Genomic DNA, 14,937 nt, shown 5'->3' with positions numbered 1-14,937 from the left:
TCTCTTCATAATTCCGTCTCATTACCAGGACCTAGCAGTGCGCACTAAGACTCTGGCAGAGCGGGCCCATGAGATTCAGACCACTGGGCTTACTGGGGCCTATGAGAAGGCCTTCAGGGACCTGGAGGAGAAACTGGCACAAGCTCGGGGAATTGTCAACGCACGCAACGCCACTGCTGCAGCTGTCGCTACCCTAATGGAGCTTATTGAAGATCTTAGGTACAGCTGGTACATCCCACTGCATTTTAACAGTTTCCCAGGTGTGATTATCCATCTGTCAAATACAGTAGTAGTGTCAAGATAATGAAGGATTCAAGAACAATCTCTTAACCCAGTCTGCAGATTTATGCAATTTGACTAAGACAGTACATTTAAAATCATATCAGGATTGGAATTTACATCCCCCCACAACTGCTTGTCTTACCCTGCAGAGCGCAGATCGGTGAGACCACTGACACTTTGAACCGTCTGGAAGGAGACCTAACCATCGTCCAGGACAGCAACTCTGAGGCAAGCAAGGAGCTGAGTGCTCTGGAGAGAGAAGCTAAAGAGCTCAACCTCACTTCAGAGCAGCTACACCGCCAACTAGATATCCTAAAAAACTCCAACTTCCTAGGTGAGAACAAGAGGGAATTCATTGTTCAACCATTCACTGTCTTACCTCAAACTTTCTGCTCCTGTCTGCTTTAACTGTCCACACTCTTTTCCTACTGAAGATCCCTCACATGCAGCATCATTATTCCGAATCCTCTTACACTTAGTCAAGAATCTATAATCCTTTATGATCCTCAAAATTAATCCAGCCTCAGTTAGATTAATCTGAAATTTGGTTTCCTCCAGGTGCGTACGACAGCATCCGTAGCTCCCACAACAAGTCTCGTGATGCAGAGCGGCGTGCCAATGAAGCAACAACCACCCGGCCCAGCACAGTCAGCCAATCTGCAGACACTCGCCGCCGCACCGAGCGCCTCATCTCAGCGAAGAAGGACGACTTCAACCGCAAAAATGCCGCTAACAAGCGGGCGCTTGGAGACCTCAACACTCGAGCGCAGGGCCTGGACCTAAAGAAGATCAACGAGAAGGTTTGATTGCATTCTTCATTATTTAAAGCAGCTATTGGCTCTGATAAAGTGAGAGTTCCCCAGCAGGTGGCGGTCCTCCTCGCTGTATTTGCAATTTTTCTGCCCTGTGTCTCCCGCTTTTTGTTGTTTCCTCTTGGATGCGTGCTTTAAAATAATATACTTTATTCTTATTATTTATTGTCATAGTTCATTGGGATGTCTTTCGATCTGTCCAATATTTATATTGAAATCCACAATATAGCAATCTTCAACATGACATGACAGTCCAAAGCTGAGATGGAAGGAACTGCTACTCAACTAAGCTAGTTATATTTCCCATAATTGATTTTAGCAACTGCTTCATTTTATGGAATACCGAAATGAAGATGATGGTTCATCAAATTGATATTTTCTATGGCTGTCTTACTTGCTTGTCTCTCTGTGATAATTTTACAGAAATGATTTGTTTCTATTGGGTAATATATTTATTTATATGATAAAGTGTGTAGTTATTGCCTGATCATTTCCCCAGAAATAGAAGTACATGTTCACTTGTCCCGACAGGTTTGCGGCGCCCCAGGTGATGCCCCCTGTGGGGAAAGTCCTTGTGGGGGTGCAGGTTGCCGCGACGATGAAGGGAACCGTCACTGTGGAGGCCTAAACTGTAACGGCGCTGTAGCAGTAGCTGACAATGCCCTGGAGAGATCCAAACACGCAGAGAAGGAGCTGAACAAAGCTATGGGAGAGGTGGAGGGACTCTTTACCAAGGTATGGCGTTCAGCTCATTAAAACATTTCACATCATATCTGCACATCTGGAGGTTTGGGTTTTTGTGCCAACATATCTCTAGAGCCAACTCTGTGGATAAATACGCTACAGAGGCAGACAAAACTTTTTTCCTCGTGTCACTAAACCAGAATTGAATGCAGATGGTCGAGCTGAATCCAATTTGCAAGTGTTATTATGTTATTATATTTTTGACACTGTGTGGAGGTCTTATAGATGTGAGGTCATCCAAATCCATTTGGCTGTCCGCTCATTTTGTTCCAGCATCCCTCCACAGTGCATCAAAGACTGAACCTCTCAGAATGGAGTGAGCTCTTGGACTCAGACGTCTGTTTTGAGTAAGCAGTGCAGCTGCATTCTGGGACGTATGTGCACTTAAACTAAACAGATTTGAGTAAAAGTGGGTGCACAAAAATAACTAAGCAAAAAAAAACAAGACTATAAGGTTGCTTATCACTCCTTTGCACATGACACCCAGATTTATCTTCATCACAAAATGACTATGGTCCTGTAGACTCACTATGTCTTGAGACAGTAAACTTGTTGGATGCCACAAAATGTTCTTCAATTGAGTAGAGAAAAAAAACAATAACAAAGGAAGGATGGAGCTTTCTGCTTTCCTTGATTCAAGAGGACTACAAGAAGATTTACCTTTCTGTGGCCACATTCAAGCTGTAATAAAATCATCATTCTGGCATCTTAAAAACATAGCTACATTTATGCCCAAACAAGATTAATTTCTTCTTAAGACCCTACTTATTGTCTATAAGTCACTCAATTGTCTGGGCCCCAAATACATGGCAGATATGTTTGCTCAGTACAAGCCTAGCCAAAACCAGAAGACTTTATCACATAAACAATTCTTGGAAAATGCCATTAAATCCACCACGGTTATTGTGAATAACCACCAGCCTTTTGTGTCCACCATAAGCATATCTGCCTTTCATTCAGGTGGCAGATGCCAAGACCAAGGCAGAGGAGGCCAAGGGTAAAGCCCAAGCAGCTCTGGACAAAGCCACCGCCACCAAGAAGAAAGTGGAGCGCTCCAACAATGACCTGAGAGACCTCATCAAACAGATCAGAGACTTCCTCACTCGTGAGTCTGACAGTCTGCTGGGTCTATACATTATGATATGTTGTACATGTTAATCAACTCTTCCGTGTCGACCCTGCCACTTCTCATTTCTCAGAGGAAGGTGCAGACCCGGACAGCATTGAGGCAGTAGCGAACCGCGTGTTGGAGCTCTCCATCCCTGCTTCGCCCCTCCAGATCAGGTATCTTGCTGATGAAATCAAGGAGCGCGTTCGCAGCCTTTCGAACGTGGACGCCATCTTGCATCAGACGCAGGACGACGTCCGCAAGGCGGAGCAACTGCTGCTGGATGCCAAGAGGGCAAGGTAATCAGAGAAGAGTCAGACTTGAAACGAACGAACAAAGAGCATTACATATTGATGCATCCTCTCGTCGTTGTTAAGGCACAGCGCTGAGGAGGTGAAGACCACAGCAGAGACAGTGAAACAGGCCCTGGCAGATGCTAAGACTGCCCAGACATCAGCAGAGAAGGCCATAGCGAGAGCCAAGGCGGACATCGGGGAGACTGAAGCCCGACTGGCACAGGTAACCAACCCCCCCCCCCCCCCCCCCCCCAAAAAAAAAAAACAAGGAAAACGTTTAACTCAGTGTAATAGTGGTTAACTGAGCAATAAGTACGATTTTGACACATTTAATGCCACATACAACAACTAGACATATCTGTACAGGTCTTGAGGGTTGTTAATTAATGCCTCTCACTCAGTGATTGGTCAGGAGAGGCTTATATTTAAAGTTGGACCATTGTCACAAGAAATTGTGTTCACCAGCCCAAGAAAATGTCAGTCAGTGATTTATATGGTTTATTGTTTAGTTGGTCCTCCTGGGGTCCTGACATAGAAATACAATACAGTTATACAATCAAACTACAGACAGCTGAAGATATAAAAACAATCTGCAAGCTAAGCAGATACTCAAATTAGATAAATTAAGGATGAAGTAGTAACACACTTAGCTGTACAATTAAACATAAAAACAGAAAGTGATACTGCTGCCATTGAACTAATATATGACAAAAATTCATTGTTGGAGCCAGGAGCATGACGAGAGGCTGTAACCGTGCACAGATGCCATTTGTAAGCCGGACGAGTTGTTGGTGCCAAGCCGGACGAATGTCTCTCCGCAGTAGCATTAGGAGACACAAAGACATTATTCTGTAAAACCATTGACTTTAAAGATGATGACATGTCAGTGTTGTGTTCTTTTCCACTGTTCCAAGTGGCTAAAAAGATCTTTTAGTGTAGGTTTAATTTATCGGTCCATCGTTATTTAAAGATGGATGAAAATCATTTTGGAGGGATCACAATTCACTTTGCATTCTCTCCTCAGATTGAGTCTGAAACGTCCAACAGTGAGAAGTACCTGAATGACGCCATGGACCGGCTGGGCACACTGGGACAGGAGATCACCGCCCTGAAGACCAAACGGGCCAACAACAGCATGGCAGCAGCCCGAGCCGAAGAGACGGCCACCATGGCACGAGACAAGGCAAACGAAGCCAAGCAGGTGTGTGTGTGTGTGTGTGTGTGTGTGTGTGTGTGTGTGTGTGTGCGTGTGCGCACATACTTTTCCTCATTAAAAGTGTACACAGCTGTTAAAGAAAAACCTCTCCTGTCTTGATGTTCAGATTCTTGATGGCCAGCTGACGGATAAATACCATGAGGTGCAGCAGCGGGTTGACACAAAGGCCAAAGCTGTGCAGGATGCCAAGAAAAGAGCAGAGAGCCTCAGAGATGAAGCAAAGGAACTACTGAGAGATGCCCAGAACAAGCTCCAGAGGCTAGCAGGTGCTCATTCATATCTCTGTGTGTGCCTGTGTGTATGTAGATGAACATACATGTACATTATATATATATCACATTGTTTTATATACTTGTGTGTGAATTCAATTCTAGACTAATGAAAAGTACTCAGTATTTTCCCATTTAATTAAGAACTTTAGAGCAAAATTATCAGATTTATGAGAATTTGAGTCAGTATGTTATTATCTATTTAGACGATGTAATTGCGTATCTCGATATCTCGATATATGATTTCATCACGATATGATTCCTTTGAAAGAATATGAATGATCATATTGAATTATCGCCCAGCCCTACAGAGAGAGAGAGAGAGAAAGAGAGAGAGAGAGAACAACTTCAGTCCTTGCTCATGTAGACATTACTCCACTCTATCTTTAAATAGTTGTTTGCTGCTGTATTAATTCTCTGAATTTCAAATTTAGCACCTTTAAAAGTTAAATTCTGAGCCAATCATGACACAGAGGTTTCCTGTTGGCTTAGTGTAAGCCCTGGAGAATTCAGTTTCAGTTTCTGTCTCTCAACCTTAGAACCTGTGACTAACAATTAAGTTGTATCCTGGTTGAGCTGTGAGGAGTTTTTTTGACATCCAGACACCAATATGTAAAAAACAAAGCGCTGTTTCATCAGCATACCTACAAGAAAGGATCGATCAAGGGATTTCATATATAGATGAAAAAGCAGAGACCCTAAATTCAATCTTTGACAGACCCTACAAGTTATTTTACAGCGTTTTGAGAAATAACAAAGAACTCTCTACCAGAATCAATGGAGGCCATGTAAAAACTGTTCCAGACAATTCAAAGTGTTCCCTCTGTCTATTTAAAAGAATGTGGTCACCAACTGTATCAACATCAGTGTAATAACTCAAGAGTGACAGACGCTGCTAATGCCGGGCTGTGTAACCATTCCTGACACTGCTGCTGCCCACAGAGCTGGAGAAAAACTACGAGGAGAACCAGAAGAGGTTGGAGGGGAAAGCTCGTCAGCTGGACGGCTTGGAGGACAAGATGAAAGCCATCCTCAGTGACATCAACAAACAAATCCAGATCTACAACACATGCCAGTAACTCACGACTCCATGTCCTAAAAAACAGGCGCACCTCCGTCTTGGTCTGGCGTCTGTTCCAGACACAGGAACTGTACAAGAGACTTTGAAGAAACGGTTCAAGAAGACTTGGCTAGGGTGGGGATTTTATCACTATCCAAGGACATTTGCATATTTTGTGTGCAAACTGTCTTTTAGGTAAGAATTTGAAAATGGTTGCTATTATAATTATATATAGATATATATCTATATGTATATAAACATACCCATAACTGATCATGAACGGGGTGCCTGATATCACATATTTTATTTGGATTTTAATTTGTGCACATTATTTTTGTTTTGGATTTTCAAAATAATCTGGAAATGTATCTGTGTTTAAATTTGTGTTTTGAACATGAAAATTATATTTTAGAATATGTCAATAATACTCTGATTTGGGTGCAAATAATGCATTGCAAACGATCTGTAGTTTCACAGAGACTTTGTAATTCAGTTGTATAATCAGCGGGTCGGTATCATTTTCTCCTCTTTACCTCTGAGGTCTCTGTTACTACTGGATGTAGATTCAGAGGACTTCATTTAAACTGCATTGGACAAAGTCTTCTTTCAGTATGAAACACAACAACTTTTGAGAACATAAATTCAGAATGACAATCTGTTCAAATTTTACTTTTAACTGCTTTTTTTGGTTTAAAAAAATCACATAAAAATAATTGATAAGGCATTAATCCTTTTTTTATATTTTTCAATAAGCTCCAAAAATGGAAAGCAAGGGTATAGTCCCCACCGCTGTAGAGCCATGTCCCTGTGTAGTTTTAAGGACATCCCTTTACAGTAGAATGGAGAGATGGACATGTTATTGCATTCATATGGATTTTAAATGTATTAATACCAACTGTGGTGCTAGGAATGCAATTTTTGTATTGTGTCTGCCTTTATACAAATGACAGGGAAACAAATGATATGACCATTTTTATGTGAAAATAATATCTACTTCTTGACTCTGCTAAGCCAAAAGATATAACAAGCCCAAAACCCTCCTCTGCCTGGAGTAAGAGGATGGCTGTACACCATTACTATACAGGAATGATGTAATCATGAGAGCAGTGGAAGCTAACGGCGTGTGCTAGCTGCACGCCTCTAGTGATGTTGTTATTGGTCGGTCTGTCTTTATGTGGGTAAAATGTCTCTCCCTCTGGAACCACCCTCAGGACAAACGTCCCTTTTTTTAAACAGGATATTCTTTTAGCCCTGGGCTAAGAGTTGACCCTGAGATAGTTTAGTCCCTTTTCACACACACATTGTTAACCCAGGGTTAACCTGAGCCCAGGACTATAACACTCACACTGCACTTCTACTAGCCCAGGGTTAAATGTCCATTGCAACACGTGACTAATGTGTTTACATTCTAGAATGACTACAATACAACAGATTGGACAACAAAAATGTGAAGCAAATTCCAGTGTTTAATTTAAAAAAAATGTAAACAGAATGAACTTTTGTAGAAACGCAACCCTACGTCACGCTGCGGTGGTCAATCAAGTACAATCCAGCAGCGAGGGAAGAAAAGACGTTAATTATGATGCAGTTGCTTTGCGGCCAATACGTGACACTCCAGCAGCATCACAGTGCGCTGCAGCGCCGCACCACCTGATTTGGTATGAACAGAGCCTAAGTGCAGTGTGCAAAGCACCATTAGGTCATTTTGAGAAATATGCTTCTTTGCTCTCTTGCTGAGAGTTGGATGAGAGGATTGATACAACACTGCAGGATGAATATGATGCTTTTGTAAGGAATATATAAATGAATAGGTTCTTTGGAGTCTTCTGCGAAGTTGCCAGGCAACCAGTGGAGAGTCCTGTAAAAAAAAAAAAGAAAGTCATAATGATTTTCTCATCTAAATCTTGGCAAGAAGGCAAATAAGCATAATTCACAAAATGTTGAACTAGGAATGCATTTGTATGGATGCCAAACTCGTGGTGCACAGATTGTGAATGTTTGCATCAAATGTAGTGTCATAGAATAAGGAATAAGATCTGCAGTAATGGATGCCTCACTGTAGCGACATAGGACTCTACTCTGTGGAGTCTACCGTATGTACAGTGTTTAATCGTGCCTTAATGTATGCAAGTGTCTTGGACATTTACTCATATACTATTTGCATGACAATGTATGTTTTGGTAAACATAGCAAACCAAAAAACTCACTTTGTACACACATTTCCCTCAGTTCATCCATCGACTGGCAGCCACGTGATTTTGATGAGTAAACGCCAAAGCAAAAATACCAAAAGAAGCTTGTGTAAAGTTTAACAGTGTACAGTTTTGTGAATAAAGTTTGGATAACTTAACATTTCTCTGTGTAGAAGTGGCTTGTTTGAGCGTCACATTACTGTATCAATGCTTGACACTGTCTCATTTTATTACCTCGCTGTCTTGTGGCCTGAATGTGCATGCGCTCACACACCAGCGTCTGCAAGAGGATAAGATGTCCCGTTTCTATTTTGGTGTTCTGCAGGGATGCTATTGACTGCCTTCATGAGTCCTTGATGTACCCTTTGTCTAAGTCTGTGTTGTTGCAGACTTTAAAGCTGTCTCTTAACCAAACCGTTAAGCTTTTACTGATCACTGTAAATGTCAGTATTAACCGGAGAGAGCAGCCCTAAGACACAGTTGGCAGAAGGGAAATACCAGATCAAAGAGAAAGCAAAAGTAAAGGAGCTACGTTAGAATGAAGGGAGAACAGAAAGACACTTTACATGTAAGACAAGCTTTGGTTGTATCGTTTTTGGATATAGAATATTGTCTTGCTAAATTAGTCAGTATTTTGTTGATGTTTGGAGGCTCAGTATATTTCATCTTTTGATTTTAGAATACTAAAAGTTAATTTAACAACATTTCTACGTCTCAATGATTTGGGTGATAATGATAAACCTTCTCAGTGTACTTGAACAAAACAGTCTCCACCTTCAATAATTAGATTTTATTTTATTATTTTACTCCCCATGTAAAGGTGAGGGAAACGTGCAACTGATGAGGTCAGAGATAAAGAACAATTATATAAAGAGTAAACAATGTTACTGATACAAATATAAATGTGAGCTGATATACAGTGCCATGTTTGGAATTTTTGTTTAAATGTTATTTTCAAGTAATCAGACATCAGCACGTGATGATTTCTTGTGATGCTCTCAGCGTGTGGTCATGCTCCACCACGGGAGTTGCTCAGGTTTGCATCATCACTGTGGACATCGTTGTAGTGCAGACTCGGAGGATGACACAGGGCCCAGGGTACTGTTTGGGACAAGGCCCCTGTCTAAAAATAGTACCTTGATGTTTTTTGGTCATGGCCCTGTCAGCCGCCTCCTCGGAGGGTTGAAAAAAATATCTATGGGAACATAGGCCTATATACGTAAATAGTTGACATATGAGCACCTGAGGGATGGTCTTCAGCTGAAGCAGAAGTTCCCCTCAGTTCATTGTGGCCGGAGCTCCAGAAACCAACCAGTATCTCTACACTTAAATACAATCCTGCCCGAGGTTTGCTGTGCTGTTGTTATTTGGTGATACTTTAGATAAAAATAGTGGTGCAGCATATTTCTGCGGCCCTTTTCCCCCCCTGTTGATGATAATATCAAATATGCTATAGCAAGATATCATATAATGTGTATTGGCACATGTTTGTAAACCAAATAATTTCAGCCTGGTTTTAATGTTGACTGTATAATAATGATGACTGTAATGATGACACACACACACTGAGGGTGTGTGTGTGTGTGTGTGTGTGTGTGTGTGTGTGTGAGTGAGTGTGAGTGAGAGAGAGAGAGAAAGAGAGAGAGAGAGAGAGAGCTACAGAGCTACAGATCACGTGAACGCGACAGCCAGGAAGTGGCCTATGCGCGTACTCGCTTCACGTTTGTCCGGACGGCAGTGTAATTTGTTCCAAACAAAGTAGGAATCACCCCGCAGTAGCCGAATGACACCAGCAGACTGAGCATTTTTTTTAAATTGCTGCCTTTTGTTTGGATTTCTGAACTATATATTTTAAAAGTAACCAGAAATGGGTCCCGGATAAAGGACAGAATATTCCAGAAACCGTGGACTGCGGGGTTTCGAGTGGGGACAGGAGCGCAGCGGCCCGCGGCCGAGGAAGGAGCTTAGCAGTCGAGAGAAGCAGAAGGAGTCTCCGGCCATTGTGTGATAGGAACGGAATTCAATTCCCGCACAATTGAAGCGCCGTAAGTCTACCGTTTTAATGACAATACTAATTTGGCATTCATTCACAGCCGGCCGTTAGGTGTCACGGAATGTCATGTTGTGTAAAATTGGTAACGTTAGCCATATCAACCCTTTGGAGTCAGCTAGCGTTAGCTTGATGTGGCTAATGACGTTAGCTTCTCGAAGACTGTAGGAGCGTTTGATTGTAGGACCTGTTCTGCGCTGTGTTGAGAGATTGGCCTTTAGCTGTAATGATAGTACTGATGAACGAGCGTTAAAAATCCATTCTGATATCGTACAGTAGTAACGTGGGCGGTTATTTATAGTCAGTAAAGCTAAGACGGCTTTTCTACTTCAAATACTGAATATTTTTAAATGACAATGTGCAGCCCAACAATTGTGTTTTCCCGCATTCCTCAATATGGATCAGGTACATTAAAGAATCGCAACATTTTAGTGTTATTGACTAAAGGTAACTGGCTTATTGCAATTAATGGGGTTGATGAAACATAGATACTTGACCGTTAGTTCAGCGCCTAAGGAAATTGCATTACGTTAAGACTCGTATCGACAGGCACATGACAGTCCAAAACACGTGGGCCTTGAATTAAACGAACCTCTGCAGTCGGCTGGCTAACTTAACAGTTCTACCAAGCTAACAACTCTGGAGGCGGAAACGGGAAGCTATATTGTTAAGCTTGCTGGCTGGCTTAATGAACACCAGCCATGTTATTAGTAAATACGCTGTACTGAACGCCGAAGAAGATGGCTGATGTAGCTGTTGTCCTTTGTTTGTCATTTGAATGTCCATGTTAGCAACTTGCTGTTGCTATGCTAAGGAAACGAGGCAAGGCTCTAAGTCGGGCTAGTTCGACTAACGTTATGTGCTGCCTTATGTGTCCTTTTGTTAGACATAATGTCCACGTCTCGCATTGTTGTAGTTATTTGATGCCTGCCCCGCATTCGTTTTATCTACTCAACCACTCTCCCTCCATCTGTGTGTGTGCGCGCACGTGCGTGTGACGTATACAAACATAATAAAGGCACATTGTCATAAGTTGTTCAGCTTTACACTGTTACACCTTGCACATACCACATCTTGATGTCACACAGGTATGGACATTACTACTCATTTCTCCACTACACTGTTAAATGTCTCTCTGTCCTCTGCCTCAGGTCCCCATCCCTAACCAGCCTTCCTGATTCTGTTCTGGGAGAGTTCAGACCAGTATCATCGCCAAGATAGCCGGGCCAGGCAGGAAGAGGCACACCTCAGATCCAGACCCCAGCAGCGGTAGTGATTCCGGCGACGGGCGGCCTGTTAGTGCCAAGTGCCCGAAGATGGCCAGCAGCGGTGGTAGCGGTGCAGCCGGTAACGGGACAGCGGGCCGTCGTGGAGGCGCTCAGCAGAGAGGGGGCGGCGGTAGGGACAACAGCTCAGACCAGTCCTCCAGTACCAGTAAGAAGAAGCAGAAGGACAGGGCCAACCAGGAGAGCAGAGAGGCCAAGAGGGCAGCCGCTGCAGCAGTAGACGGGGTTATTGCAGAAGTCAAGAAAGGTGAGTAGGACTAAATGTGTTGTACAAGTTGTGTTGTGCATTGTTTACAACCATGTGTACTAGCTTATATATAGCTTATATATGCTAGGATTAGTGTGAAACTAATGACAGGAACGTGTTGTGCACCATACAAAGTGGTCAAAATATCCACTAGTAGTGGCACTAGTAGCATAGTTTTCTCAAATGCAAGGCCTACAATTTTGCATCTTTATCTAGAAAACACAGTTTTACAGTTCCGGGCGTGTTACGGCTGCACAGTACAGACCGTACATTCTATTGTCATTCATTAACACATTTATTATATGAATTGTTTATGACTCATTGAAACACCTAACACATAAAACATCACTCTGGAATTTCTCTGCTCTGGACAATCAAAATTAGTTTTTGTTTTATTTCCCGGTGTGATAAGAACTCTCTTATGTAGCCGCAATGTTGTCCTTTTGCTGTTAATTTCATTCCTTTGTTGCAGTTCATGCTGCTGCCTGAAGGCTTTTTAACATGAGCTGACCACTTAGTACATATTGTACTTTCCATTTATTGTGGTGTGTGTGTGTGTCTCTCACTGGAAGTATTTTTTTCTGTTTGCATCTTACATACATATGTTGATGTAAGCTTCCCACACACAGCACATAACATTTGACAGAAAGAACATTTCGTGGTTCCCATATTTACTTCTAGTGGTAGTATTCAGTAAACCCTGCTGTGTTTTTATTTAAAGACATATACAGCCAGAGGATGTATAGAACAAATCTTTTTTTCTTTTCTGTTTGAGTTTAAAACTAGAGGGAACTGTTGGTTGTCCTGCTTGTGAAGTATTTGTTATTGATATTAAAGTAGTCATCATAATTAGGTTCATGGTTTCGCTTTGCTATCTTTTGTATTTACTCCGCGTTGTTTTCCCTTAGTAGGAGAAATCTGCTCGCTAATCCTTATAGGCGTTCAAAAGGAAAACACCCATACTTCCTCATCCTTTATTTGTTCTGCAAAGGAATCATTGCAGTGTTGTGATGGATACGCCTGACACTGGTTCCTCCCTGGAGGTAGAAATGCTGCTGTAAGGAATACCACATTCCCCATAAGCCCTTGACCAAAGAGCCTGCTCATTCAACCCCATCTCATACAAGCCTAAAGTCAATACCAGTGCAAAGCAGTGCTACATAAATAGTTTTGCCACTGAACTGGTTTATTAAGTGTTGAGGATCGTGCCAACATTGAGTTCTAATCCAGTGTTGTTGAGATGAACACCATCGTGTTTTAATACTGAAAGTAAAGCACAGATCAGGTGTGAAATGGATACAGCTTTAATTCAGCCTAATATTGTTAAACGGGTGTTATTCAGAAATGACATACCTAGATATGTGCATTTCATAAAGCCTAATTTGTCCTGGCTAAACACTGTGAATGGCCTACAGAGCCAAAATACATCTAACCCTCCACTCCATATGGTCAAAAATTAGGAGTTTTCTGAATGGTAATTCATGTTGGAAAGTTGCAAAAAGTTGTGTATCTAACAATGTCTGTATGTGTGTCTACTTGGAAAACAAAAGTACCTGCTTAAATGTGTAGTAATATAATAAGGTCAGCGGTGGAACTTAAAGCTTAAATAATGGATCTTATGTTGATGACAACACACAGCTGGTCGGGCACTTCATAATGCTCCAGTATGGATACTTGATATTGGATCTATGCAGTATTTGACAGATACTCCATCATGCTGGATTTGGTGTTTGTTCTCTCTATTGCCTTGCTGAATATCACAAGAAGGTATTTTGTACAACACAGGTACATGAGAAGAATAGAACAGGCCGCGTTTTGATTGGTCAGTGCTATGTATTGCTACTGGATACACGTTATTTTGCTGGCACTTTGTTATCAACAGTATGCCTCATCATGCTGTTTCTGTTATTTATATTCTGCGTCATGCTGAAGAGATGTATTTTTAGCTGAGGGAGTCCGGTCCTTATCTGGGTAACTTTGGTTTGTCACGGTCATGAGAATGTTCTTACTCAGTCTTTACACTGTCTTCTTCAATACCTACCAACGCTAGCCTAAGGCCCTATGAAATCTGGTTTTATTTTATTTACAGATTCTGTTTTGTTTTTTCCTAAATTTCGTGTTTTTCGTCTAAATTTTTCTGAATTGTGTGTTTATGATTTTAAGCACGTTTTATCACCAGAAAAGGTGGCCGATCGTACGGTTTCAACAATTTATAAGGAAATATTCAAAATGTAATGAATTTGATGTAACACAACATTGCACTATTTTTCTTTCTATGAAAGTGATTCAGTACAGTTCTAAAACAAAACACTCAACAAATATAGTACTTAGAATTTAAAGTACTATATTACAGCTGTAGCTGTTTGTATTGGCTGTAGCTTTCATGACAGGTCTGATATTTTGCCGGCTGGTTGATGCATAGTTGCATACTTAAACAGCAATTGCAATTTGCTTCTGATCCGAGTCCTTTTTAGGGAAGCTCTAAAAACTATCTGTGAGTGTATGACACCATAACATAACATAACGGCATAGTTTTCTTTCTGTTCATTGGGCTTAGCTGTAGGGTAACCCCTGATTTTCATAGATTGCGGCCACATTTTGGCAATTTATTTTTGGCACAATTGTCCAGTAATACAAGCTAGACCAATCAATCGCTCAGGGCGATATATCTGCAGATATTGGCTTATTGTAGATATATTGGTATTGGCATGTCGGCCAATAAGTAACAAGAAATTGCAGAACAGAAACAGGTTTTAGGTCAACAGTGTCACCGGTACACAGTTTTCCCACCAAAGGGCACTGACAAGCTTTTTCATTGAAGATTCAACAAAGCATTGGTATCAGGATTTTGTGTGTGTGTGTGTGTGTGTGTGTGTGTGTGTGTGTGTGTGTGTGTGGCTTGTTTGTTGAGGGGATATTGGTTCATACACCTGCTTTAACTTCTAAACAACAGTAATACTACAAGTCCCTATGAGTCATGTTATCATTATCGTCTTCACATATCTATGGGAATATACAGGTATTACCAAAAAAAAGTAAATTGTTGTCATTTCCGTCACAGTATGCTTTTTTTTTTTGATACCTGAGATTTAATTATTCATCTGATGGGCTTTGGTACATTTTGAAGTGTAACTGAGTCTGAATAGAGACCCAAGGCAATATGATCGTTTAGGGCTTTATAGAGCACTATATTTTTTTTATTGAGATGCAGTTATATTTCTTATCCTCCCACTTTTATTCTCTACCTTTTAGGTGCATATAGACACAGCAAGTCCATTGTAGTAGTAGCTAAAAATGTTCTTGCGCCATTAATGGACCTTCTGTCATCGATTATGTGAAACGGTAAAAGTTGCCATTTCCTTTATGCTGTTATCA

The 14,937-nt window shown here is 41.4% G+C and overlaps 2 protein-coding genes across 6 annotated transcripts in view; both read left to right on the top strand.

Moving 5' to 3' along the window:
- The window catches only part of lamb2 (laminin, beta 2 (laminin S)), a 44,030-nt gene extending 35,893 nt beyond the window's left edge, over window positions 1–8,137 (top strand). For both annotated transcript variants that reach the window (XM_068732557.1, XM_068732556.1), the window contains 10 exons: window positions 29–219; window positions 432–616; window positions 841–1,082; window positions 1,626–1,829; window positions 2,799–2,943; window positions 3,038–3,245; window positions 3,324–3,465; window positions 4,267–4,443; window positions 4,565–4,724; window positions 5,670–8,137. In XM_068732557.1, the coding sequence (XP_068588658.1) occupies window positions 29–219; window positions 432–616; window positions 841–1,082; window positions 1,626–1,829; window positions 2,799–2,943; window positions 3,038–3,245; window positions 3,324–3,465; window positions 4,267–4,443; window positions 4,565–4,724; window positions 5,670–5,806 (1,791 nt within the window). In that variant the 3' untranslated portion in view covers window positions 5,807–8,137. The remainder of the gene's footprint in view (window positions 1–28; window positions 220–431; window positions 617–840; window positions 1,083–1,625; window positions 1,830–2,798; window positions 2,944–3,037; window positions 3,246–3,323; window positions 3,466–4,266; window positions 4,444–4,564; window positions 4,725–5,669) is intronic.
- A 1,558-nt stretch (window positions 8,138–9,695) lies between these two features.
- The window catches only part of usp19 (ubiquitin specific peptidase 19), a 29,218-nt gene continuing 23,976 nt past the window's right edge, over window positions 9,696–14,937 (top strand). For all 4 annotated transcript variants that reach the window (XM_068733822.1, XM_068733821.1, XM_068733820.1 and 1 more), the window contains exons 1-2: window positions 9,696–10,024; window positions 11,181–11,562. In XM_068733822.1, the coding sequence (XP_068589923.1) occupies window positions 11,346–11,562 (217 nt within the window). In that variant the 5' untranslated portion in view covers window positions 9,696–10,024; window positions 11,181–11,345. The remainder of the gene's footprint in view (window positions 10,025–11,180; window positions 11,563–14,937) is intronic.

This window comes from Cebidichthys violaceus, unplaced genomic scaffold (assembly GCF_023349555.1).
Source record: "Cebidichthys violaceus isolate CVI_PGR_0920_01 unplaced genomic scaffold, fCebVio1.0.p SCAF_6, whole genome shotgun sequence".
NCBI lineage: Eukaryota > Metazoa > Chordata > Actinopteri > Perciformes > Stichaeidae > Cebidichthys > Cebidichthys violaceus.
The sequence above is the reverse complement of the archived record's forward strand: the minus strand, read 5'-3'. Positions and strand labels throughout refer to the sequence as shown.